Raw genomic sequence first — 27,215 nt, forward strand, 5'->3', positions numbered from 1 at the left:
CCAGCAGCTCTACATCCTTCTTGAAATGAGGCCTCCAGACCTGTATAGCAGTACTCAAGATGTGGCCTAACCATTGCCTTATACAAGGGAATAATCACCTCCTTATCCCTGGTGAGAAATATTCCTGTATATCATTGACAAGACACCATGAGCTACTCTTGCAGCTCGTCTGCATCTGCTCAGAGAACTTCATATCTGCCTGCACAATTACCCCCAGGTCCTTTTCAGTCTCCACACCTGTCAGTGTAGTACCGCAGAGTTGATACGTTGCTCTGGGGTTACTGTTTCCCATATGCAGCACTTTACATTTGTCGATGTTAAACCTCATTTGCACCTCTCAGCCCATCTGTTCAACCTTTCCAGATCCTGTTGCAGCAGCATAGCATCAGTATTGTCCTTAACGACCCTGGCCAACCTTTGTATCATCTGCAAACTTGGACATTAAACTTGGATATCCCATCATCAATATCATTCATAAACACCGAAAACAACAACGGACCCAGCAACTGAACCTTGAGGAACTCCACTAATAACATTAGTCCACGTTGAGCAGTGTCCATTGATTACCACTCTCTGTCTTCTGCCACTCAACCATCCCCTTATCCATAGCAGCAATTTGCCTCCAATGCCACACTGCTCCAATTTGTGCAGCAGTCTTCCATGTGCAACAGTATCAAAAGCCTTTTCTAAGATCCAAATATATAATATTCAAAGTTATTCCCTGCATCCAGTTCTTTTGTGACTACATCATAGTATCCAATCAAATTGGTCAGGCAAGACCTGCCTTAACAAAACCATGCTGCGTCTGAGCTATAACTGAATTCTTGTCTAGATGATCCTGCAGTGCTTCTTTAACCAGTGCCTCCATTAATTTACCTGGAACAGAAGTTAAACTAACAGGTCTATAATTACTTGTGTCAGCCTTTGATCCTCCTTTGTGAATTGGGGTTTACTTTGCACATCTCCAGTCTATGGGTACCTCCTCTGAGTCCAAAGAAGCTCTCATAATTATGGCTAGGGGTTTGCATACTTCCTTTGCTGCCTCCTTTAATATAACTGGATAGATCCCATCCACCCAGGTGCCTTTTTTATGTTTATCCTCCAACAATCTTTCCTCCACTTTCCTCTCAGTTATTACAAAATCATCCAGCTCACTGCCAATGTTTACTTTACCTACATCATTCTCCTTCCTGAATAACTCCTCATGCATGAATGTAGATGCAAAATACTCGTTTAGATTGTTAGCCACCTGAGCAGGATCCTCAACTGTTGAACCATCAATATCCAGTGGACCAATCTGATTCATCCCTTTCCTTTTCGAGTTCAAGTATGTAAAGAACTCTTTTCTGTTTTTCTTTGCATCCTTTGCCAAGGATTTTTCATAGTCTGCCTTTGCCTGCCTAATCTCCTTTGTGGACTTGGTTACAGACCAAACTTATATCTATCATAGGCTTCCATGTCACCCATTAATTTGTATGTATCCCATGCATTTTTTCTTCTCTGCCACATGTCTCATTAGTTCATCTGACAACCATTTAGGCCTAAACCTTGAACAATATTTCTTAGTTGGTATGTAAAGCCTGGTAGCCTCCAAGATTAGTTCCTTGAATGCTTCCCATTTTGAGTTTGCTGTTGGTAACATCATCAGTTGGTCCCACTGTATAGAATTTAAATACTGTCTCAGACCATCATAGTCGCCTTTACGAAAACAAAAACCCTTCCCTTTACCTCTGATGGTAGTTACCTGTTTGAGTAAATCCCACTTCAACACACTGTGATCACTGCCACCTAGTGGTTCATTTATCTGCAGATTCTTAATGCATGAAGAATCACTACTGATAATCAGATCAAGAGTATTGCTCCCTCTTGTTGCCTCACGAACATGCTGCTGTAGAAAACAATCATCCAATAAATCCACAAAAGCCTTGCTAGTGTGCGAGTGACCAACCCACAAATTCCAGTCAATATCTGGGAAATTAAAGTCCCCCATTATAAGACTCTCTGATTTACTGGCCCACTCTATTTCCCTGTACAATATCTTATTATACTCATCAGAGTCATTAGGCCTATAGCACACTCCTACTCTCAATTTTGATTTCCCTATGCTTATGTCACACCAAACTGACTCGACACTGCCCTGTCCATCGATGTCGACTGGCTTCACTTCCTTGGACTTTATGTGTTTCTTAATTAATAGCATAACCCCTCCTCCCCTCCTGTCCTGTCTATCCTTTCTATACACATTGTATTCCCCAAATTCCAGTTCCGCATTACTTATATCTGTGTGACACCACGTCTCTGATATCCCAACAATATCTGCCTTTGATGTTTTGAGCAATACCTCAAATTCATCAAATTTATTTACCAAACTCCTAGCATTGGTGTACACGGGGGTATACATGCACCTGTTTCTATTCTTAGCTACCCTAACACAACCCATGTGTTTACTTGTACCGCAATGACTACCAGCAGTCTCTGAAATATCCTGCATCTTGTTTTTCAGACTTCTGCTCATTTCAATAGAAGCAGTGCAAGAATCACTTCCACCTCTGCCACTGGCTACTGTTAATCTATTAGTCCTTGTATCCCCCCCAACTAGCAGTTTTCCGACGCACCTAACACTGCCTCAACAGCATCAGCAAAAATTCTTGCACCCTTTCTATTTAAGTGTATCCCAAGCAATCTCTCCTGTTAACAAGTACAGTCCAGGCTGAAAAAAATTCTACCCCTTGAGCCTTGCACAATCCCTCCAGGGCCGAATTGATCGACAAGGCTCTCATCATATACTCCCTCCTATCATGTCTGGGCAGAATTGCAGACACTTTCAAGTTCAACCCTAATTCACGGCTTTTTTTCAACAGTGACCTGTACTTGCTAAGTAATTCCGCCGGTCTCCTACTCTTAATATCATTAGTATGTCCTTTACTTGAGTTTGCTGCCTAAACCATGTGTTTCTCTTCTTATCTAACAGTCTGATTCCCAATATAATTCATTCCATTCTTCGCTGTGTAGTTCTCAGCTTCTCTTCCATTCTTTTGGTGAGTGCCCAAGTTTCACTTCCATAAGTCATGGTGGGGAGTATATATGGTTCATTATTTTACGTTTCAGACAAATTGGGATATTGCTCCCCAGTATATGGCTCCGGATGCCAAGCGTTATAGTGATCAAATGATTTCCTGAGTTATTTCTAGAGCGTTTTCTCAAAGATTTAGTTTGTTTCAGTTGTAAATGTTTTCTTACTTTTCTATTATTAGGCAACTTAGTCTTACAAATCATAAGCAAGTTTAAGAAAGGAAAAACACCTTTCTTCTTTTTTCCTTAAATTAATGTACTAACTGTTGTGCTGCTTGGTCGCTCTAGAGGCACTGCTCCTGCCTCCCTTTAGCAGGACCAGTAACCTGGGAGAAGAAGCAAAGATGGATAACAATATGTATCCACCTTTAGAGCCATTGAACTCAAGATGAGACACAAATGACAATGAAAATGCAGCAGGTTCACGAAAAATGGTAAGGTGACTGCAGTCTGGGGGTATTCTGATAGAGTCCATGAAATCCCAACATTCTGCAAAGTTATTAAATCTTGACTACCTTTGATGGACAACTATTAAAGGTTACTCCCCATGCCACCCTTATCTCCTCGAAGGGAGTAATTCAACCCAAGAGGTTGAGAACAACCCCTCAAGAGAAGATACCATCATTCCTAAAAAAATATTAGTAAGATATATCAGTTACTAAAATATTTATCTCTGCAGTGATGTTTCTAACAGATAAAAAGAACCAGAGATGAGGTTTCTGTGGGGTTATATTTATCTTATATTCTTATTGGACATGGGTCAGTGAATGCTAAACTTGTTCAGTTTAGATTGTCTGATACAGACTTATGTCAGGAGAGTGGGTGCAAGAGTACACGTGAATAGGCGAAGTTTTTACGGGCTCCAGCAAATAGAGAAGTTTTGATTTTTTATTGACTTAAAATGGAATATTAATTTATTTTTTAAAGTTGCTTTATATTCCTAGTAACAATACTTTACTAGGAATAGTTTAATTTGAATTTAGATAGAGATTTTGTAGGTTATTACTTAATATCGGTAAGGGTATCAAATCCATGTGTTGAACAGGTTTTGTAGGTCCCGTGAACACAAGGTTTTAACTTAATTGTTAGATTAAATCTATTTTCTATAAGTAGCTTATAGACCTAGTCAAGCGCTGTGGTATATCTTGAATTTAGATTGCATGATTTGAAAAGTAAATAATACCTCATGTTCGTAGATTGGCCGTTTGTAACTTGCTGCCATTGTTATACGATACAACGTGTGCACCGAACTAGATAGTGTAATGTCTAACGGAAAACTAGATAGCATAAGGTTTAATGGAAAACTAGATAGCAAGTATAGTCGTATCAATTAATCAGTAAAATTTATTAATCTTATTAAATTTCTTTGTCAATTGAATTGTACTTTAACTAAATAAATATACAGCGATTTAGTTTTTACAAATATAACATCATAAATTAATACATATAAGTGGACAGGGGATAAGAAAGTCATATAATGTAACTCGGAGATAACATTCCATACTGAAAAAAAAAAAAATATATACAAAGGGTACTAGGAAAGTTTTGCAATACAGCTTTGTTTATTTAATTTTTTCAAAGTAATTTCCTCTACATTCAATACACCTCTCCATCCTCCGAAACCAATCTTTAAACCAGTTCTGCCAAGTTTCACTAGGGAGTAAAGCACACTCGTTGTCCCAAGCCTGTAGCAGGTCCTCATCACTGGAAAACCGCCTCCCTTTTAGCTTCATTTTCACATGCGGGAACAGTGCAAAGTCGCAGGGAGCAAGGTCTGGACTGTAGGGAGGGTGCTCGAGAAGTTTCAGTCCTGTCGTGGTCAAATATTCGGTGCAGGCTTTGGCGCGGTGAGCTGGAGCATTTTCGTGATGGAGGTACCAGGTGTCCATTCTTGACTTTGGCCGCAGGTTCTTCATAGATCCAATGACTTTAGGCAGGCGTTGTTCAGTATACCACTTAGCTGTGACTGTCTTCTGCGTGTCCAAAACGACACGTTCCACAATTCCACTCGATTTGAAAAATACAGCTATCATTTTCTTCTTTACAGATCGGGATTTTCTGACAATTACGGGTGTGTCGTCATCATCAAAGACCCAAACTTTGTTTTGAGCCTTGGTCGGCAGATCGTAATAGTACAGCCAAGTCTCGTCACCTGTCACGATGTTGTTCACATACCGAGATTGTCCCTTATCAAACTTTTTTTAAAATCTCCCGGCACCAAGTCACACGTCGTGTCATCTGCTCTTCAGTCAGTTGATTTGGCACCCAGAGAGAACAAAGTTTCTTCACGTGCAAATGATCTTGCAGAATCGAACGAATTGCTGGTGCATTTAGGCCCAAAGTATCCTCTATCTGTTGGTAGGTCACTCGCCTGTTTTCGTCAAGCATTTTCCTCACAGCAGTAACGTTTTCCTCCGTAACTGACGTTCGTGGCCTTCCCGGCCTCTCAGAATCCTCCAGAGTGAAATTTCCCCTTTGGAATTCTCTATACCACCTGAATATCGTTGTACGGTGTGGACAATCATCATCTAGTGCAAGAGTCATTTCTTCTAAGCACTGGTCTATGGTTAAACCACGCATGAAATTATACCGCAAAACTGTCCTTATCTCATTTCGTGACCACGATGCCATTGCAAGCACTTTACACTCTCACTACTAATGAATAACTGAGCCCATCGACTTGGCGCGGCGGCTACTATGCACACGTATGAACATGTCTCAACATGCAGCAACAAGCAGCTTCCTGTGATTCATTGTTGCTTCATATAGCAAAACTTTCCTAGTACCCTTTGTATATATATAGTGTTATAACTGCATTGGGATATAAGTTTAGGATTATATTTTGTATTGGAATTTTTTTGAAATTGAATAGAAATCATCAGCATTGAGCATGCTCAAACCATTCAAGGCTTTGTACACTTCTATCAGGTCACCTCGCTGGTGCCTAGTCTCCAGACACTGTAATTCGCAAAACTTAAACCTTTCTTTGTAAGAGCACCCCTTTGTTCCATTCACTAATCTTGTTGCCCTTCTCTGTATTCGTTCCAGCAGCTCTACATCCTTCTTGAAATGAGGCCTCCAGGCCTGTATACAGTACTCTAGGTGTGGCCTGACCATTGCCTTATACAAGGGAATAATCACCTCCTTATCCCTGCTAGAAAAATTCCTATATATCATTGACAATACTCCATGAGCTACTCTTGCCGCCCGTCTGCACTGCTCAGAGAACTTCATATCTGCCTGCACAACCACCCCCAGGTCCCTTTCATTCTCTACAACTGTCAGTGTAGTACCACAGAGTTGATACGTTGCTCTGGGGTTGCTGTTTGATTGATGTTTGTGGAGCAATCAGGAACGGGACATGATATTGCCAAGGAGAATGTCTTTGTGTGTGCGTATGGGCTTATATGAGAGCTTGAAGGACAGGGTGGATGCCCTCAAAGGATTTAAATTGAGGGTCCCATCAAGCTCTCAGCTGCCCACATCAATGCTAGAGCTTGCACTTGAACATCAAGCAACACAGTGGCAAACCCCGAGGCAGAATGCACTGGTCCCAAAGGAACTAGTTGTTGTAGGTGACTCTATTGTCAGGGAAACAGGGAACATATTGTGCAAAAAGGATAGTTGAAACAGCAGGGTTTGCCGCCAGGGGCAAAGGCTGAAGACGTTGTAGAGCAGATATCATCTTTTAAGTGCACAAAAGATGATATTGTTGAACACGTTGGCACTAATGATATTAAGAGTAGAAGACCGATGGAATTACTTAACAAGTACAAGTTAATGCTGAAAAAAAGCCATGAGTTAGAGTTGAATTTGAAAGTGTCTGCAATTCTGTCCAGACACGATAGGGGGGGAGTATGTGTTGAGAGGCTTGTCGATCAATTCGGCCCTGGACAGATTGTGCAAGGCTCAAGGGGTAGAATTTTTCTCACCCTGGTCTGTTCTTGTTAACGGGCTGCTTCTACAGGGTTGGGATACACTTATATAGAAAGGGTGCAAGAATATTTGCTGATGCTATCAAGGCAGAGTTAGGAGGGTCGAAAAATTGCTAGCTTGGGGGGGGGATACACGGACTAATAGATTAACAGTAGCTGCTGGCAGAGGTAAAAGTGATTCTTGTCAAAAGTGACTCTATTGTCAGGGAAACAGGAAACATGCTTTGTAAAAAGGATAGGTGGAACAGGACCAGGGTATATCTGCCAGGAGCAAAGGTTGATGACGTTGTAGAGCGGATATCATCTTTTAAGCACCTCCGTAGCCAGGTGGGAAGGAGCAGCAGTGCGTAGCACATGCTTCTAGATTAGACCGGGGTTCGAGCCTGTCACCACCAAATATGGAAGATGCGGAAAGGTCAGGGAATGACCACCGCATATCCTGGAGCAATATGGCCTTAGTTGCTAATGCTCCTAAAAAACCAAATAACAACTAACAACAACATCTTCTTTTAAGGGAACAAAAGGTGATATAGTTGTACACATTGGCACTAATGATATTAGGAGTAGGAGACCGACAGAATTACTTAACAAGTACAGATCACTATTGAACAAAAGCCGAGAATTAGGGTTGAATTTGAAAGTGTCTGCAATTCTGCCCAGACACGATGGAAGGGAGTATACGATGAGAGCCTTGTAGATCAATTCGGCCCTGGAAAGAATGTGCAAGGCTCAAGGGGCTGGACATCCCTATAGAAGCAGGAGAGACTGCTTCTATAGGGATGGGATACACTTAAATAGAAAGGGTGCAAGAATATTTGCTGATGCTATCGAGGCAGTGTTAGGTGGGTTGGAAAACTGATCGCTTGGGGGGATACAAGGACTAATAGTTTAACAGTAGCCGTAGGCAGCGGTGAAGGTGATTCTTGCACAACTTCTATTAGAATAAGTAGCGACTTGGAGCGTGGGGTGTTGGGGGTTTCATGGATGGATGGCAGTCATCCTGAAATAGGTGGTTATATGGGATGTGTTAGGGTAACTAAGAATAGGAGTAGGAGCATGTATGCTTGCATGTATACCAATGCTAAAAGTATAGTAAATAAATTTGATGAATTTGAAGTGTTGTTCAAGACATCAAAGGCGGATATTGTTGGGATAGCAGAGACATGGTGTCACACAGATATAAGGAATGCTGAACTGGAATTTGGGGAGTACAATGTGTACAGAAAGGATAGACAGGATAGAAAGGGAGGAAGTGTTATGCTGTTAATTAAGAAAAACATAAAATCAAAAGAAGTGCATCCAGTTGATATAGATGAACAGTGCACTGTTGAGTCAGTTTGGTGTGACATAAGCACTACGAAAGCAAAAATAAGAGTAGGAGTGTTTTATAGGCCTAATGACTCAAATGAGTACAATGAACAATTTTACAGATAAATAGAGTGGGCTAGTAAATCAGAATGTCTTATAATGGGGGATTTTAACTTCCCAGATATTGACTGGAACTTGTGGGTTGGTCACTCACACACTAGTCAGACTTTTGTGGATTTATTGGATGATTGTTTTCTGCAGCAGCATGTTCGAGAGACAACCAGAGAAAGTAATACTCTTGATCTGGTTATCAGCAGTGATCATTCGTGTATTAAGATTTTGCAGATAAAGGAACCACTAGGTGGCAGTGATCACATTGTACTGATGTGGGATTTACTTAAAGATTTAATTACCATCAGCGGTAAAGGAAAGGGTTTTTGCTTCCGTAAAGGTGAGTACAGTGCTCACCGACAGTTTTTAAATTCTGTACAGTGGGACCAACTGACGATGTTACCAACAGTAAATTCTAAGTGGGAAGCATTCAAGGAATTAATCGTGGAAGCTACTAAAAGTTTCGTACTTATTAAGAAATATTGTTCAAGGTTTAGGCCTAAATGGTTATCTAATGAACTAATGAGACTCATAATAGAGAAGAAAAATGCATGGGATGCATATAAATTATCAAGTGACTCAGAAGCCTATGGCAGATATAAGCTAGTCTGTAATCAGGTGACAAAGGAGGTTAGGCAGGCGAAGGCAGATTACGAGAAATCCTTGGCAAAAGATGCTAAGAAAAACAGCAAGAATTTTCTTTAATTATATAAACTCTAAAAGGAAGGGGATGAATCTGATTGTCACTTGACATTGATGGTTCGACTGTTGATGATCCTGCTCAGATAGCAAACAAACTGAATGAGTATTTTGCATCTACATTCACACATGAGGAATTATTAAGGTTTGAAAATGGCAGAAGGTTATCAAATTGTAGCAGGTTAACTTAATGATTTTGGAATAACTGAAAGCAAAGTGAAGGAGAAATTGTTGAAGTTAAACAAGAAAAGCACCTGGGGTGGATGGGATCTATCCAGTTATATTAAAGGAGGCGGCAAAGCAACTAAGCAAACCCTTAGCCATAATTATGAGAGTCCTTGGACTCAGGGGAGGTACTCACGGACTGGAGATGTGCAAATGTATCCCCAATTCACAACGGGGGTATCGAAGGGTGACACGAGTAATTACAGACCAGTTAGTTTAACTTCTGTTCCGGGTAAAATAATGGAGTCACTGGTTAACGATGCATTGCAGGATCGTCTAGACAAGACTGCAGCAATTATTCAGATACAGCATCGGTTTGTTAAGGGAAAGTCTTGTCTGACAAATTTGATAGGATATTATGATGTGGTTACAAAGGAACTGGATGCAAAAAATAATTTTGATATCATATATTTGGATTTCAGGAAACCTTTAACACTGTTGCGCATGGAAGACTATTGTACAAATTGCAGCAGAATGGTATTAAGGGTAAGTTGCTACAATGGATAAAAGGATTGTTAAGTGGGAGAAGACAGAGGGTGGTAATCAATGGGTGCTGCTCTTCTTGGACTAATGTTATTAGTGTAGTCCCACAGGGTACGGTGTTAGGTCCACTGTTGTTTTGTATATTTATCAATGATATTGATGAAGGTATATCAGGCTTAATGTCGAAGTTTGCAGATGATACAAATGTTGGCAGGGTTGTTAATGACAGTAATGGCAGTGTGCTACTGCACAGGATCTAGATAATTTGGGCAGATGGGCTAAGAAGTGGCAACTGAAGTTTAACCTTGACAAATGCAAAGTACTGCATATGGGTATAAGTAACCCCAGAGAAACGTACCAACTGGGTGGTGCTACACTTAAGGTGGTAGAAAATGAAAAAGACCTGGGAGTAATTGTGCAGTCAGGTATGAAGTTTTCTGAGCAATGCAGACAGGCTGCCAGGGCAGGTCATGGGGTTTTGTCAATGATATATATAGGAATTTTCCTAGCAGGGAAAAGGTGGTGATTATCCCTCTGTATAAGGCAATGGTCAGGCCACGCCTTGAGTACTGCGTACAGGTCTGGAGGCCTTATTTTAGGAAGGATGTAGATTTACTTGAGCGTGTACAGAGAAGGGTAACAAGATTGGTGAGGGGAATGAAGGGATGCTCTTACCAAGAGAGGTTTAAGTTCTGCAAATTGCAGTGGCTGGAGACTAGGCACCTGCGCGGTGATCTGATTGAAGTGTATAAGGCCTTGAATGGGTTGAGCATGCAGATTTCTAATGGGTTGTTGTTGTTGTTGTTTGGTTTTTAGGAGCATTAGCAACTAAGGCCATATTGCTCTGGGAATATGCGGTGGTCATTCCCTTGACCTTTCCGCATCCTCCGTATGTGATGGTGGTGATGGGCTTGAACCCCTGCTAATCAAGAAGTATGTGCTACGCACTGCTGCTCTTCCCACGTGGCTACGGAAGCGCCCCTTATTTCTAATGGGATCCTTCCACTTGTTCAGATTACGAACCTAAGGGGGCAGAAATTCAAATTAAGAAAAGACAGATGTAGAATAGATGTACGGAAATTTCCGTTTAGCCAGCGGGTGGTTAATTGCTGGAACAAACTTCCATCTGTCGTGGAAGTTGATAGGTTGAATAAATTTAAGGAAGAACTGAACAGGCATTTTCAGGGAATAGTGTGTTTTTTTTTTTTTGGCTGATGCTGCATAAGCTCATACACTTGCTTTCTTGCATCACATGCCACTACTACTACTACTACTACTTGCACTACTTCTATTGAAATGAAACTCAGCAGCAGTCTGGAAGGCAAGGCAATGGGGATTTCCAGGACTGCTTGGAGTCATAGTGGAACAAACAAATACAAGGGCTGTGTTAGGGTAACTAAGTGTAGAAACAGGTGCATGTATACTTGCATGTACACCAATGCTAGGAGTATAGTTAATAAATTCGATGAGCTTGAAGTGCTAGTCAAGACATCAAAGGCAGATATTGTTGGGATATCAGAGACATCGTGTCACACAGACATAAGCAGTGCAGAACTGGAATTTGGGGAGCACAATATGTACAGAAAGGATAGACAGGACAGAAAGGGAGGAGGGTTATGCTGTTAGTTTAGAAACACATAAAATCTAAGGAAGTGCATCCAATTGATGTTGGTGGACAATGCAATTTCGAGTCTGTTTGATGTGACATAAGCACTGGGAAAGAAAAAATGAGAGTAGGTGTGTGTTATAGGCTAAATGAATCTGATGAGTAAAATGAGCAATGTGCAGAGAAATAAAGTGGGCCAGTAAATCAGTGTCTTATAATGGAGGGATTTTAATTTCCCAAAGATTGACTGGAATTTGTGGGTTGGTCACTCACACATTAGAATGTGTGGATTTATTGGATGATTGTTTTCTACAGCAGCATGTTCAGGAGGCAACTAGAGGGAGTAATACTCTTGATCTGATTATCAGTAGTGATTCTTCATGCATTAAGAATTTGCAGATAAAGGAACCACTAGGTTGCAGTGATCACAGTGTGATGAAGTGGGATTTTCTCAAAGAGGTAACTACCATCAGGGGTAAAGGGAAGGATTTTTTCCTTTGTAAAGGTGGCTATGGTGGTCTGAGACAGTATTTAAATTCTATATGGTGGGACCAACTGATGATATTACCAACAGCAAATTCAAAATGGGAAGAATTGAAAGAATTAATCTTGGAAGTTACTAGGCTTTTCATACCCACTAAGAAATATTGTTTAAGGTTTAGGCCTAAATGGATGTCAGATGAACTAATGGCAGAAGAAAAATGCATGGGATACATATAAATTAACAGGTGACATGGAAGCCTATGATAGATATAAGCTGGTCTGTAACCAAGTCTCAAAGGAGGTTAGGCAGGCAAAGGCAGATTACAAGAAATCTTTGTCAAAGGATGCAAAGGAAAACAGCAAAGAGTTCTTTTCTTATGTAAACTCAAGAAAGAAGGGGATTAATAAGATTGATCCACTTGATATTGATGGTTCAACTGTTGATGATCCTGCTCAGGTAGGTAACAATCTAAATGAGTATTGTGCATCTACATTTACAAATGAGGAGTTATTCAGGGGAATGCCAGAGGTGAATTAAACTCTGGCAGTAAGCTAGATGATTTTGTAATAACTGAGAGCAAATTGGAGGAGAAATTGTTAAAGTTAAACATAAAAAAAGGTGCCTGGGGCGGATGGAATCTATCCAGTTATATTGAAGGAGGCAGTGAGGGAAACAAGCAAACCCTTAGCAATAATTATGAGAGCATCCTTAGAGTCAGGGGAGGTCCCCATGGGCTGGAGATGCGGAAATGTATCCGTAATTCAGAAAGAGTTTTCAAAGGGTGACAAATAATTATATACCTGATAGTTTAACGTGTGTTCCCTGGAAAATAATGGAGGCACTGGTTAAAGATGTGATACAGGATCACTTAGACAAGATAGCATGGGTTTGTTAAGGGGAAGTCTTGTCTGACCAATTTGATTGGAAAAAACGATGTGGTCACAAAGGAACTGGACACAAAAAAAAATTTTGATATCTTATATTTGGATTTCAGGAAAGCTTTTGATACTGTTGCACGTGGATGACTGCTGTACAAATTGTAGTGGTATGGAATTAAGGGCATGTTGCTGCAATGGATAAAGGGATGGTTGAGTGGGAGATGGCAGAGAGTGGTAATAAATGTACACTGCTCTACGTGGACTAATGTTATTAACGGTGTTCCCCAGGGTTCGGTGCTGGGACTATTGTTGCTTTTTGTATTTATCAGTGATATTGATGAAGGTTAATGTTCAGACTTAACGTTCAAGTTTGCAGATGATACAAAGGTTAGCAGGGTTGTTAATGGCAGTAAAGACAGTATGCTACTGCAACAGAATCTAGAAAAGTTAGGCAGATGGGCTGAGAAGTGGCAACTGAAGTTTAACCTTGACAATTGCAAAGTACTTCATATGGGTAGCAGTTACCCAAGAGAGACATACCAACTGTGTGGTACTACACTCAGGGAGGTGGAGAATGAAAGAGACCTGGGTGGTAATTGTGCAGTCCAATATGAAGTTCTCTGAGCAGTGCAGATGGGCTGCCAGAGCAGGTCATTGAGTTTTGTCAATGATATATAGGAATTTTACTAGCAGAGACAAGGAGCTGATTATCCCTTTGTAGAAGGCAGTGGTCAGACTGCACCTTGAGTACTGGATACAGGTTTTGAGGCTTCATTTTAGGAAGGATGTAGATTTGCTAGAATGAGTACAGAGAAGGGGAACAAGATTGGTTTGAGGAAAAAAGGGATGCACTTACAAAGAAAGGCTTAAATGCTGCAAGTTGCAGCATCTGGAGACTAGGCACCTGCGAGGTGATCTGATCAAGGTGTATAAGGCCTTGAATGGTTTGATCAAGGTGATCTGATCCAGGTGTATAAGGCCTTGAATGGTTTGTCAGCATTGAGCCTGGTCAATGCTGACAGATACTTCCACTTGCTCAGATTGAGAACCTGAGGGGACATAGATTCAAATCGAGGAAAGACTGTTGTAGAATAGATGTGTGGAAGTTTTCCTTTAGCCAGCGGGCAGTTGATTGCTGGAACAGACTTGCAGCTTTTGTTGTGGAAGTTGATAGCTTAAATAAATTTAAGGCTGAACTAGACAAACATTTAGTGACCGGATGGGTCAAAGGGGAAAGGTGTTTTTTTTTTTTTTTTTTGTCTGATGCTGTATAAGCTTGCTTTCATGCATCATATGCCTCAACTAATGCTAATATTAGTTATGAGTTCTGTGAATTTATATTATATACATTTCTGAACTTCCTTGTGAGGTGAGATACAAGGTGTTTCTGAAAAGTGTTAGTACTAATTTTCTGTATTAATTTTACTCCTAATTCATGGACTGAGCAAAGAGAGGTAGTGATACAATTTTGTTTTTAAGCCTGAAAAGATGCAACCGAAACATTTACAGTGGTGAATGCAACTTATGGACATGAAGCATTATCATGATCCAACATTTTCAGGCAGGAAGTCATTCAGGAAAATGCATGGAGTGGTCACCCATCCTAGTATTGTATAGACTCAACTACTGTAAAAGTTTAGCAGCTGTTAATGGAAGATTGTTTTCTGTCCTTACGAATGATAGCAGACCATCGTCATGCCAGTAAGGATACGATGCATTTGATTGTTGTGAAAGATTTTGAAAAAAAAGGAAAGTGTGCTTATTATTATTATTATTATTGTTATTAGCTATATGGTGCAAGGGAGTGTGTGGCTTATGCTCCACCAGCCAAAAAAAATTCCCAAGTTACCCTGCTTGCACATCATACTGCATGCATTGATGGCAGAACAGAAGGAGAAAAGAGCTGTTGTGTGCGTGTGTGTCAAGATTTGATTGAGATGGCAGTCAGTAATCCAGACTTTTTTTTTTTTTTTTTTTTTTTTTAAATCATAACTGACGATGAATGCTGGTGCTTTGAAAAACATGAGCCCCATTTGGTGATTTTGATTCCAAAATCCCTAAAACAATGTTGGTGATTTTTTTTTTTTTTTTTTTGATTGACAGGAGTTATGAATCGACAAAGAATTGACAATTCTTTGTGCACAAAGAATTTGTACCAGACGGACAGACTGTCAACTCTGAATTTTATGAAGGAGTGATGGACAGACTATTGAAAAGGATTCAGTGTGTTAGGCCAGACACTGCTGAGTCAGGTGAGGTGAGTGGTTCTTGCTTCATGACACAACATGACCATGGCATTACAGTGCTTCACCATCTTGTGTATTCACTGGATTTGGCACCCAGTGTTTATTTTTTGCTCCCCAAAGTGAAAGCCCACCTGAAGGGATGCCATTTTGACAGTATTTCAGAAATCTGAACCAATGTGATGAGCAAGTTAAACTGGATTCCACAAGGTCAGTTTCACAGGATCATTCAGAAGCTGCATGACATAGCAAAGAGGTGTATTGAGTTATAAGGGTTGGACTTTGAAGATTAAATGGTAATAAATTTTTTTCCTTGAGATTTCAATTTTTTATGAATGTAGTGTCAAAACTTTTCAAACCTTGTAAGTTTTCCCATGGGGAAGCGATTTAACTTGTTTTTTCATTTATAGTTCATTATATACATAAATGTAATCTATTCAGCTTGTCAGCTGTGGTATAAATACACATAGTCTGTTCGATAGGGGATAGCAACAGCTTAATAGTCGAGTGGTCAAGAGTGGGAGTGCAGTAGCACACACTCTTTGAGTAGACCAGGGTTCAAGCCCCTGACTGCTGAATACAGTTGATCTGCCAACCCGCACTGGACCAGCGTAGCAGATTATGGTCCATTTTCTCTCAGCATGAATTGTTGAGGAGGCTTCCATTCTACAGTGGGTTGATAATGACTGACTGCACTTTACCTTTTTTTTTTTTTTTTTTTTTAATCTCAAATCAGGAGTGTTGCTAGTTGATGACAGAAACGGAGTTTGCTGTAAACTTAATTGTGGAGGATTGTGTTAGACTTTAAGAAACAACTGATATTCATTTTAATATTCCTGAGAAGAGAGAGAAATGGGCAACAGAGAGCAGAAGGAAGGAGGAAAAGCAGAATCAGTGGTGATTATTAGCATTAAATATATATAAAGAAATTACGTAGTCTGCTGCTGGTTTTTATGCATTGTTTTTAATTGTATATGGTTTTAGGTAAAGATAGTTAGTTATCTTCCATTACGATGGAGGTGCTTATAAAATGAAATGTGATGTTTTCTATAGTAGGTAATACAACCTAACTTTTTTTTTTTTTTTTTTTTTTGTTTTCATAGCATCAAATAACTCCTCTCCATGTAGCTTCCAAATGGGGGAAGGCAAACATGGTCACTTTGCTGCTTGATAAAGGGGCCAAAATTGAAGCTGCTACTAGGGTAAGTAAATATCTTAATTTTAAATTCTAATTTCCATTTTATTTATGTATTCGCTAAATATTTAATCAAACTGTCATTAATTAATTAATTTTATACTTACTTAATTTAAATTAACTTTTCTCTCCTGGCTAACCTCATTTCAAGATGCAAATGAATTGTTGCAGGATACGAATTTCTTATTTATAAACCTGGATATGTTGTTTTAGAGCAGATTAAATTTATTTACTAGAGCAGAGACCTTAGTTTTACAGAGTAATCAGTAACAATGTATCTCTCTTAGAAGGAAAGTATTAACCACCTCTGGGTTCTTTCACTTTCACAACTTTTTTCAGAATCTTTTGGTGATCCTCTTCCTTTATATATTTACCAGAATATTTACCATACCATATTTAATCAAATAAACATTTTATCTTAGAATTGTGCAGATAGCCCAGTATTGTGCGTGCGTGTGTGTGTTTATTTACCATTAAATTATTAAAATTTTAAGAAATTGTTTTATCTATTTATCCTAAACTGAGAGGTGCAAGTATTTTGGTAGCAGCCAAAAAAAAATCTACTGTTGAACACTTTCTCCTTATCACCTTTTCCTTAAATAAGCCATTTCTCTGTTTGTTTATTTTCTCTCTTCTCTAAATCAACCACCTCTTTGCTTCTCTTCTTTTCTCATGCTTCCATAACCAAAATGTTTTAAGTTGATATTTGCATATAACATTTGGTGGGTTTCATTTCTCTTTAGCTTGGTGTGACTGAACAGATTGTTTAGTGATCCCAAAATTATTTTTTTTTGAATGGCATTTTGCTGCATTGTGGATGGGCACCTCCGTAGCCAGGTGGGCAGGAGCAGCAGTGCGTAGCACACGCTTCTTGATTAGACCGGGGTTCGAGCCAGTGACCACCAAATACGGAGGATGTGGAAAGGTCAGGGAATGACCACCGCATATCCCCGGAGCAATATGGCCTTAGTTGCTAATGCTCCTAAAAACCAAATAACAAACAAACAAACAAGCTTCGTTTGCTGCCCTGCGCGTTTTGGAGCATTTTCCATATGATCCCTTTCATAAAATTTACATATTTTTCTCTCAACTGCTTAGTTTGCGTCTAGGCAATATAATATTACTACTATATATATATATATTGTGTTCTTACTGAAGACTGTAAAAATGATATTTGGTAAAGTTTACCGTAATAGGTCCATGTTAGATGTGTAACGTTAATACTGTTGTACATGGGGGCAATTAGGCATTATTCATTCATGAAATTATATTAGTTAATTTTATTTTATGGTATCTGTCTGTAGGGAATTAGGTGTATAAGGACCAAACTAACAAGTCGGTAAAAGTAAACTAGCTTTAGCCTGAAAGGCCTATATAAAATTATAATAATGAAAAATGGGAAAAAAAAATTGATAATAAAAATTAAAATAACAATAAAAAAATGATAATAATTAATGAAAATAACATTCTTCCACTTGGTCATCGGTCTGCTACTTCTTCAGGGGCTTTGAGCAGACCGATAGCCAGACTAAAAGAATGTCTCATACCTACCCATTTCTGTTGTCCCTATTCCAGTTATGCCTGATTTTAATTTTTAGGTGATTGTATAGAAATTAATAGAAATTAAATGAGAAGTGCTAATAAATGAGAAGAGATAATGCATTAAATTTAAATTTTGTAAAAATAGTGTCAGAATCAGCAAACTGGGATAGGTGACACAAAGCTCAACGGGTATGAATCAGATTAAATGAAAATAGGTTCTTACTTCCTTCATGTACTGTGGTGGTTAGACTGAAAAAGGGATCAATTTGCCTTCTTGTTGTTTTATGTGTGCTGATTGAATGATAGTACGCAGCCACGCTTTTCATTGACTGGCGTGATGGTGAAATTACCTAGGCTAGGTAGTATGCCCTATGTCAATGCAAATGTTCTGATAGCCTTGAGAGGGTTTTTTGGATGTTTATATGAGTTAGTGGGGTGGGGGGGTTGCCTCTCTGATGGGGCACCTCCATAGCCAGGTGGGAAGGGGCAGCAGTGCATAGCACATGCTTCTTGATTAGACCGGGGTTCGAGCCCGTCACCACCAAATACGGAGGATGCGGAAAGGTCAAGAAATGACCACTGCATATTCCCGGAGCAATATGGCCTTAGTTGCTAATGCTCCTAAAAACCAAATAACAAACAAACAATAACAAAGCCTCTGATGGCGGAATGAACCTATATGAATGAAATGATGTGTTTATGTAAGTACAAGAAGTGTTAGTATGATTAAATACAAGAAGTGTGTTAATGAAAAGTGTGTTAATGAAAATATATAGGAAATGTTATCCCCTGGCAAGGGCCGGTATAGCTTTTCTAAGGCATAATGACCCATGTATGTCCAAGGGGATAACTATATACATATTTACAGCTTCCTTCAATGTGTATTTTCACCCTGTGTCTCTAAGTTTTATACTGTGTTTGTAATTAACTGAAGGGATATGAATGTTATGTGTTTAAAATAATACCTTAGGTGGGATTATTCTGTTGTTGGGAGTTTGATGCAAGTTGATAAATTGCCATGTTTAATGCAAGTTGATAAATAGATTGTCTGTTTTTGTGGGGGGGGGGATTTTTGGTCAGCCGGTTTACAGTGCAGTCAGACAACGAGCCTCTTCTGAGTGCAATAAACCCGGTCACTTATAATGTTTTTATTGTTCTATTGTTTCGGGTTTGTTTTTATTATTGTAATCTTTGGGGGGTTATTTTTGGACAGCCGGGTTACAGTGTGGTCAGACAATGAGGCTCGTCTGAGCGTAATAAACCCGGGAATCAAAGTTGGGAAGTCATTTCTCTGGGCAATAATCTTTATTTTAGTTTGATGAAGGACACTGGTTTTTAGACAACCAGGCAAAGATGGGCTATGGGCCATTTATTGGTACTATCAAACCTTAGTTCTAAATGGGTTCAGTGTATTTTCAATAACTGTATTGGAATTGGCATTGGGGTGGTGTAGGTTGAGGTTTGCAAGTATGGCCGCTTTAATATGAAGTATGCTGTAATTGGCAGGTATATTATTCTTCATGAGAATGTCTATCAGTTTTTTTATTGCTTCTGTCATGTTATTTAGATTATTGCAGATGTGTATTAACCTGTTTGTCTGATTTCTAATAGTGTTGCCATGGATATGTTTAGCCAAATTGCTCTCCCAGTTTGGTAAGCTTTATAGTTGGGAAGCTAAAATGGTCTCTCTTATAATGTTGATTGTAAACATTGTCATTGTTGATAGTGAATTGGCTGTCGAGATAGAAAACTTGTAATTTGCTATCCGGGTGTGCGTTCTATGGTTAAGTCTGTGGGATAAATTTCCTTGGCTATAATGTCGAAATTGTCAAAATTGATAACCAGGACATCATCAATGTATCTGTAGAATATAATTTCTTCTTTGATATTGTTTTCGAAATAATGCAGGTAGAGTTTGGCTAGGGAGCAAGAACTACTGGCCCCCATAGTCACTCCCCTATTCTGCACGTAAATGCTGTCTCCCATAAGTACATAATTGTTTTTGAAACTAAGATTAATAAGGTTGTGCCAATACTGTTTATTATATCGCATTTTATTCTAATAAGTTTCGTAGTAGTATAAAAGAACTTTTTTTAAATTGTCATGTGAAATATTGGTGAAAAGGTTTTTAAAATCATAAGTGTATAGACTTCTGATTCTATTGTTTTTGATGTAGTCTAAATATTTCTGTTATTGGAGATAAATTTAGTATTAGTGAGTTGGTTGGCTATAATATTAATGGAGGACAAATTAAATACACCACAGTACAAGAAGTAAGAACCTATTCTTATTTAATCTGATACATACCCGTTGGGCTTTGTGTCTCCTATCCCAGTTTGCTGATTCTGACACTATTTTTACAAAATTTAAATTTAACACATTATCTTTTCTCATTTATTAGCACTTCTCATTTAATTTCTATTAATTTCTATACAATCACCTAAAAATTAAAATCAGGCAAAACTGGAATAAGGACAACAGAAACGGGTAAGTATGAGACATTCTTTTAGTCTGGCTATCGGTCTGCTCAAAGCCCCCGAAGAAGTAGCAGACTGATGACAAAGTGGAAGAATGTTATTTTCATTTTTTATTTTTTCCATTTTTCATTATTATAATTTTATATAGGCCTTCCAGGCTACAGCTAGTTTACTTGTACTAACTTGTTAGTTTTGTCTTTATACACCTAATTCCCTACAGATAGATACCATAAAATAAAATTGACTAATATATATATAACTGATATTAAATATAAATCAAAATTAATGCCAGTAGCATGGCAAAACTGTTGAGCGAAAAATAATAAATTAAACATAATAATTAATGAACAAGGAGGGAGAATAAAAGGTAAGACTAAAAATTGTAGCAGAAAATCTCCAAATAAATTTAGAAAATCCAATTAAAATAAATCAATTCTAAAATTTTTAGAGCCAATTACATAAGAATTTAGCTGCAACCCCCCCCCTCGTAAGGTGTTCCGAATTACATGAAATATCACAAATAGAGACTAAACTAACTAAAATAAAATAAAATAAAACCAAAATAATAAAAATAGACTGACCATTATGCCCCATATCAACAGAGGACCACAAGGCCAATAATGGTCAGGGAATTGCTAGACAAATCGTTGCAAAGGCGAACCGATCGAAGGATCAGACGCCACCCAATCCCCCAATCGAACCACCAGTGCAGAGGATTTGAATAGCGGTGGTCCTTATGCAGTGAAAAATAAAAATATAGAACACACAGACTAACACAGCAGCACACACATATATATGTAATATAAAAATATGTTATATGATAGTTATTACAATAATATAGCTATAAAAAAAATTACAAATTATATATATACTGTATATATATAATAATTTTATTCTTTATATAGAGGTACTAAATAAACATCAATTATAGATCACCACAAAATTAAAAAGACCTTTTTATAATGAAATAAATACTTAAATTAAACAAAAATAAGTTTAAGTAACTTAAACCCAAATTACGTGGCACTCCTGAAATGTTGTTGCGGCACCCTGGTTGAAAACCATTGTGCTAGATGCTTTATTCCCGACTAATGACCAACCAAATTTGGACATCCAAATGAAAATATTCTAGAATAATGATAACTACCAGACAGACAGACAACATAGAAGAATCATTTAGAAATGAGAAACTAAGGCAGCATTCATTAAGACAAAGGACGACAAGACTGGATATGACTGGCTGTCTTTAACAATTGATTGGCCACTGGAAGACTGTTTGCTGGAAGATAGTAAACCTGAGATTAATACTAAAAAGTCTAGAAAAGCCACCTAAACAGCCTAAATCCTATGGGCACCTCCTACATGCAAAAGTAACTGAAAACTTCTTCAACTGTGTGAAAGCCTACCTGAGTTCCAGCAATCACTATACCTATCACCTGTGGTTGATCCCAAGGCTTGGTCTTGGGACTGTCTTTTGGTTCATTGTTCTAGACAAATTCCTTGGCTTGTGGACACAAGAGCAGATTTAGAAAAGCTCAAAAGTACTGCCCTCAGTAGGGCGTCTCCGTAGCCAGGTGGGAAGGAGCAGCAGTGCGTAGCACACACTTCTTCATTAGACCGGGGTTCGAGCCCATCACCACCATATACGGAGGATGCAGAAAGGTCAAGGGAATGACCACCGCATATTCCCAGAGCAATATGGCCTTAGTTGCTAATGCTCCTAAAAAAACTAAAATAAAAAAATAAAAAATACTATATTGTCCTAATTGATGAGAGCACTTTTCAATCAATTCGGCCCTGGAAAGATTGTGCAAGTCTCATGGGATAGAATTTTTTTCAGCGTAGTCTATGGTTGTTAGCAGAAGAGACTGCTTCTACAGAGATGGGGTACACTTAAATAGAAAGGGTACAAGAATATTTGCTGCCGATGTTAACCAGGCAGTATTATTTGGGTTGTAAAACTGCAAGCTTGGGGGGGGGGGAATACACAGACTAAAAGATTAACAATGGCCGTAGGCAGAAGCGAATGAGATTCTTGCACTGGTTCTATTAGAATGAGCAGCAGCAGCCTGGAAAGTAAGCGGCTGGGGATTTCCAGGACTGCTGCGAGTCATTTACTTATTCCAGGATTGCTAGAATAAGTAAATACATGGGCGATATTAGAGTAACCAGAGTAGGAACAGGTGCATGTATACTTGCATATACACCAATGCTAGAAGGGTAGTTCATAAATTTGATGTGTTTGAAGTGCTGCTCAAGACATCAAAGGCAAATATTTTTGGGATATCAGAGACATGGTGTCACATAGACATAAGCAGTGCAGAATTGGAATTTGGGGAGTATAATGTGTACAGAAAGGATAGACAAGACAGGAAGGGAGGAGGGGTTATGCTGTTAAGAAACATAAAATCTAAGGGAATGCATCCAATTGACATTGATGGACAATGCAATGTTGAGTCTGTGTGGTGTGACATAAGCACTGGGAAAGAGAATATGAGAGTAGGTGTGTGTTATAGGCCTAATAAAACTGCTAAGTATAATGAACAGTTGTGCAGAGAAATACTGGATCAGTAAATCAGAATGTCTTATAATGGGAGATTTTAACTTTCCAGATATTGACTGGAATGTGTGGGTTGGTCCCTAGCACACTAGCAAGACTTTTGTGGAATTATTGGATGACTGTTTTTTACAGCAACATGTTTGAGAGGGAACCAGATGGAGTAATATTCTTGATCTGATTATCAGTATTGATTATTCATGCATTAAGAATTTTAATATTCTTGATCTGATTATCAGTAGTGATTATTCATGCATTAAGAATTTTCAGTTAAAGTAACCACTGGATTGACAGTGATCACAGTGTACTGATGTGGGATTTACTTAAAGATGTAACTACCATCAAGGGTAAAGGGAAGGGCTCTTACTTTCGTAAAGGTGACAACAATGGTCTCAGACAGTTTTTAGATTGTAAATAATTGGATCAACTTATGATATTACCAATGGTGAATTCTAAATGGGAAGCCTTCAGGGACTTAATCATGGAGGTTACTAGGCTTTTCGTACCACCTAAGAAATACCGTTCAAGGTTTAGGCCTAAATGGCTGTTGGATGAATTATGAGGCTCGTGACAGAGAAGAAAAATGCATGGGATGTATATAAATTATCAGGTGACACAGAAGCTTTTGGGGGATATAAGCTAGTCTGTAATCAAGTCACAAATGAGGTTAGGCAGGTGAAGGCAGATTACGAGAAATCTTTGGCAAAGGATGCAAATAAAAACAGCAAAGGGTTCTTTACTTAGGTAAACTCTAGAGGGAAGGGGATGAATCAGATCATTCCACTCAACATAGTGGTTTGACTATTGATGATAATGCTCGGGTAGCTGATAAACTGAATGAGTAATTTGCATCTACATTTACACATGAGGAGTTATTCAAGGAGGAGAATGCCAGAAGTTTGTCAAACTCTAACAGGTAGATAAGTGATTTTGTAATAACTGAGAGCAAAGTGGAGGAGAAATTGTTGAAGTTAAACATAAAAAAGGCACCCAGAGTGGATGGAATCTATCCAGTTATATTAAAGAAAGGCAGTGAGGGAAGTTAGCAAACCCTTAGCCATAATTATGAGAGCATCTTTAGATTTAGGGGAGGTCCCCATGGACTGGAGATGTGCAAATGTATCCCCAATTCACAAAGAGGGATCAAAAGGTGACACTAGTAACTATAGAACTGTTAGTTTAACTTGTGTTCCTGTGAAAATAATGGAGTCACTGATTAAAGAAGCATTGCAGGATCATCTAGACAAGACTGTGATAATAGTTAAGACACAGCATGTGTTTGTTAAAGAGAGGTCTTGTGTGACCAATTTAAATGGATACTATGATGTGGTCATAAAGGAACTGGATGGAAAAAAATAATTTTAATATCATATACTTGAATTTCAGGAAAGCTTTTTATACTGTTTCACATGGAAGACTGCTGTACAAATTGGAGCGGTATGGCATTAAGGGCAAGTTGCTACAATGGATAAAGGGATGGTTGAGTGTGAGACACAGAGAGTGATAATCAATGGACACTGCCCTTTGTGGACTAATCTTATTAGTGGAGTTGCCCAGGGTTTGGTGCTGGGTCCATTGTTGTTTTTTGGGTCCATATTTGTTGTATTCATCAATGATATAATGTTGAAGGTATATCATGCTTAATGTCCAAATTTGAAGATGATACAGAGGTTGGCAAGGTTGTTAACGACAGAAAAGACAGTATGGAACTGGATCTAGATAAGATGGACAAATGGGCTGAGAAGTGGCAACTGAAGTTTAACATTGACAAATGCAAAGTACTGCATATGGATAGAAGTAACCACAGAAAACCGTACCAACCATGTGTTACTACACTCAGGGAAGTGGAGAGTGAAAAAGACCTGAGGGTAATTGTGCAGTCAAATATGAAGTTCGCTAAGCAGCACAGACGGGCTGCCAGAGCAGGTCATGGAGTCTTGTCAATGATATATATGAATTTTGTACAATGGGATAATCACAAAGAGGTGATTATCCCATTGTACAAGGCAATGGTCAGGCCACAACTTGAATTGGTCCTGGGGCCTTATTTTAGGAAGGATGTAGAGTTTCTAGAACAAGTAGAAAGAAGGGCAACAAGATTGGTGCAGGGAACAAAAGGGTGCTCTTACCAAGAAAGGAGTGAGTTCTGCAAATTGCGGTGGCTGGAGACTAGGCACCTGCGAGGTGATCTGATCGAGGTGTAAGGCCTTGAATGTGTTGAGCACGCTCACTTCTGACGGCATTCTTCTACTTCCTCAGATTTCGAACCTAAGGGGGAATAGATTCAATTTGAGGAAAAACAGTTGTAGAATAGATGTGCGGAAATTTACCTTTAGCCAGCGGGTATTTGATTGCTGGAACAGACTTCCATCTGTTATTGTGGAATTTGAAAGCTTGAATGAATAAATTTAAGGCTGAGCTAGACTGGCATTTGGAGTGAATGGATGGGTGAAATGGGAGTTTTTTTTTTTTTTTGGCTGATGCTCCATAGGCATCAGCCAAAAAAAAATACTAACAAATGCCAAAAAAAATGCTAATGCTAACTGAATATGCTCAAGTTGTGTTCAATATAGATGAACAAATCTTAGGAACAACATACTAGCATTTGTCATGAATTGAGATCCATGCAAGGAAAGGTTACCTTAAAACTAATACTTGCTTGTCTGACACCTTTGGACCTGATATTTCAAAACCTGCTGTACATGAATTCCTCACTGAACTGATCATGGATGTGACTAAGCCCTGCTGCGGAAGCTGCAAACTCTTATACTTGCCCTTAGGGTAGGATCTGAAAATGTTGGGGGTGCCAAAATAGGATAGCCAAAATCTATGTGAACTCTGTGACCTCTAGTGTTGGATCATCTCACATCTTATAATCCTGAGTTACCAGACTGGATATCACCCAGTCCACATATAATCTGTACATTAAGAGAACTACTAACCTCTGTTTAGTGTGAAGGTAGGATTTAACTGCTGACACTGGATGCATCCAGTGTGGAATCATTCCTTGTTTGTTTAAGGGGTACATCCTTCTGTATAGTCCACCTGCCCTTACTAATCCAACATTCAGCCACACCTCTTTTTGTCTATTTCTTCTTACTCGTTTCTAACTTTTTTTTTTTTTTTTTTTTTTGTGTGGAATCTCAGGCAACTCCAGGGTTGGCCTAGCCAGAATATCTGATCCCTACTGCCTGGCCCAGCTCTCCATGCCTGGTATGGTAGCAAAGGGTTGGTGATGCTCTACAAGCCCCTAAGTTAAGAGGCCAGGAGAACAACATTACCTTACATTATACTACATAAACAAAATATCACACACACTATCTGGCCTTTATAGGTTACTGTATTCAGAATGAGAGAAATGATTGCGGAGTTATGGGGAATCATTGATGCTGCTTGACCTTCAACACTACATAATACATAGTACATGTACTGACTCTCAACACTATGTACTTTAATCCATGTGGGTATTGGTCTTGCTCTTTCTACATTATACTGGGCGGTTAGCTGGACCACTGTACTGCATTGCTGTGTTATGAAATGAGACAAACGATGTTCACCATGGGCATCAACTAAATGTGGCTGTCTCACATGTGAATTTTGGCTGGCTGTTTGACCACTGTTGAGGTGGTTATTGTAGACTCGCTATTTTTGAGATACTGTCACTTGCATGTCTTGCCCCCACAATCATTCTACATTCAAGGTCGGAAAGACCTTGATGCCAACCATTGGTGAGCTATAGTGGGCTCGCAAGAGCCCATTGTTATTTTTTTTTTTTTGAAAATTTGCGAGCCCATCGTTGAAAAGATAATTTATTTTTTCAAATGAAATCCTGGATGCAATTATTGAATATCCAGAGCTGAAACTACGGTGGGGTGAGCGGGAACCCATTCCCAGAATTTTAATGGTGCAATCGATCAGTAATGTATTTTAAAATTGCTTAATTTTTGATTTACTGTATTTCCCCATGTATAAGATGCACCTTAATTTTGGGGCCTGAAATTTGAAAAAAAAAAAAAAAAGTATTACATAAAGTTATTGAACTCAAGTTTTATTCATCATAAAATTCATACAGCTCCTCATCACTGTCAAAACTCTCATCCATTAGCTTGTCCTCATCTGTGTCTGATGACAAATCACTGTCTTCATATATTGCCTCGTCCTCAGTTCCATCTATGGCATTTGAAATGCCACATTTCTTAAATGACTTGACAACGATCTCAATCTTGATATTATCCCAGGATCTTTTCACCCAGGTACAAACTTTTCCTATAGTTGGTTTCTCACTCTTCCTGCTGGTGTCAAATTGTCCCCAGAAGACTTCATCCATTGGTTCCCTTCATCTCTCATGGCAGCTTTGAAGGGTTTGTTAATGCTGACGTCAAGTGGTTGGATCTGGGATG

General features: G+C 38.9%; 1 protein-coding gene across 1 annotated transcript in view; it reads left to right on the forward strand.

Moving 5' to 3' along the window:
* LOC150088120 (uncharacterized) overlaps positions 1 to 27,215 on the forward strand; it is a 1,786,788-nt gene that overhangs the window by 572,808 nt on the left and 1,186,765 nt on the right. The window contains exon 7 of the mRNA XM_090370030.1: positions 16,148 to 16,246. Within this exon, the coding sequence (XP_090226156.1) occupies positions 16,148 to 16,246 (99 nt within the window). The remainder of the gene's footprint in view (positions 1 to 16,147; positions 16,247 to 27,215) is intronic.

The sequence above is a fragment of the Mastigoproctus giganteus genome, chromosome 3 (genome assembly GCF_048544385.1).
Source record: "Mastigoproctus giganteus isolate SK-2022 chromosome 3, ASM4854438v1, whole genome shotgun sequence".
NCBI classification, from domain to species: Eukaryota; Metazoa; Arthropoda; class Arachnida; order Uropygi; family Thelyphonidae; genus Mastigoproctus; species Mastigoproctus giganteus.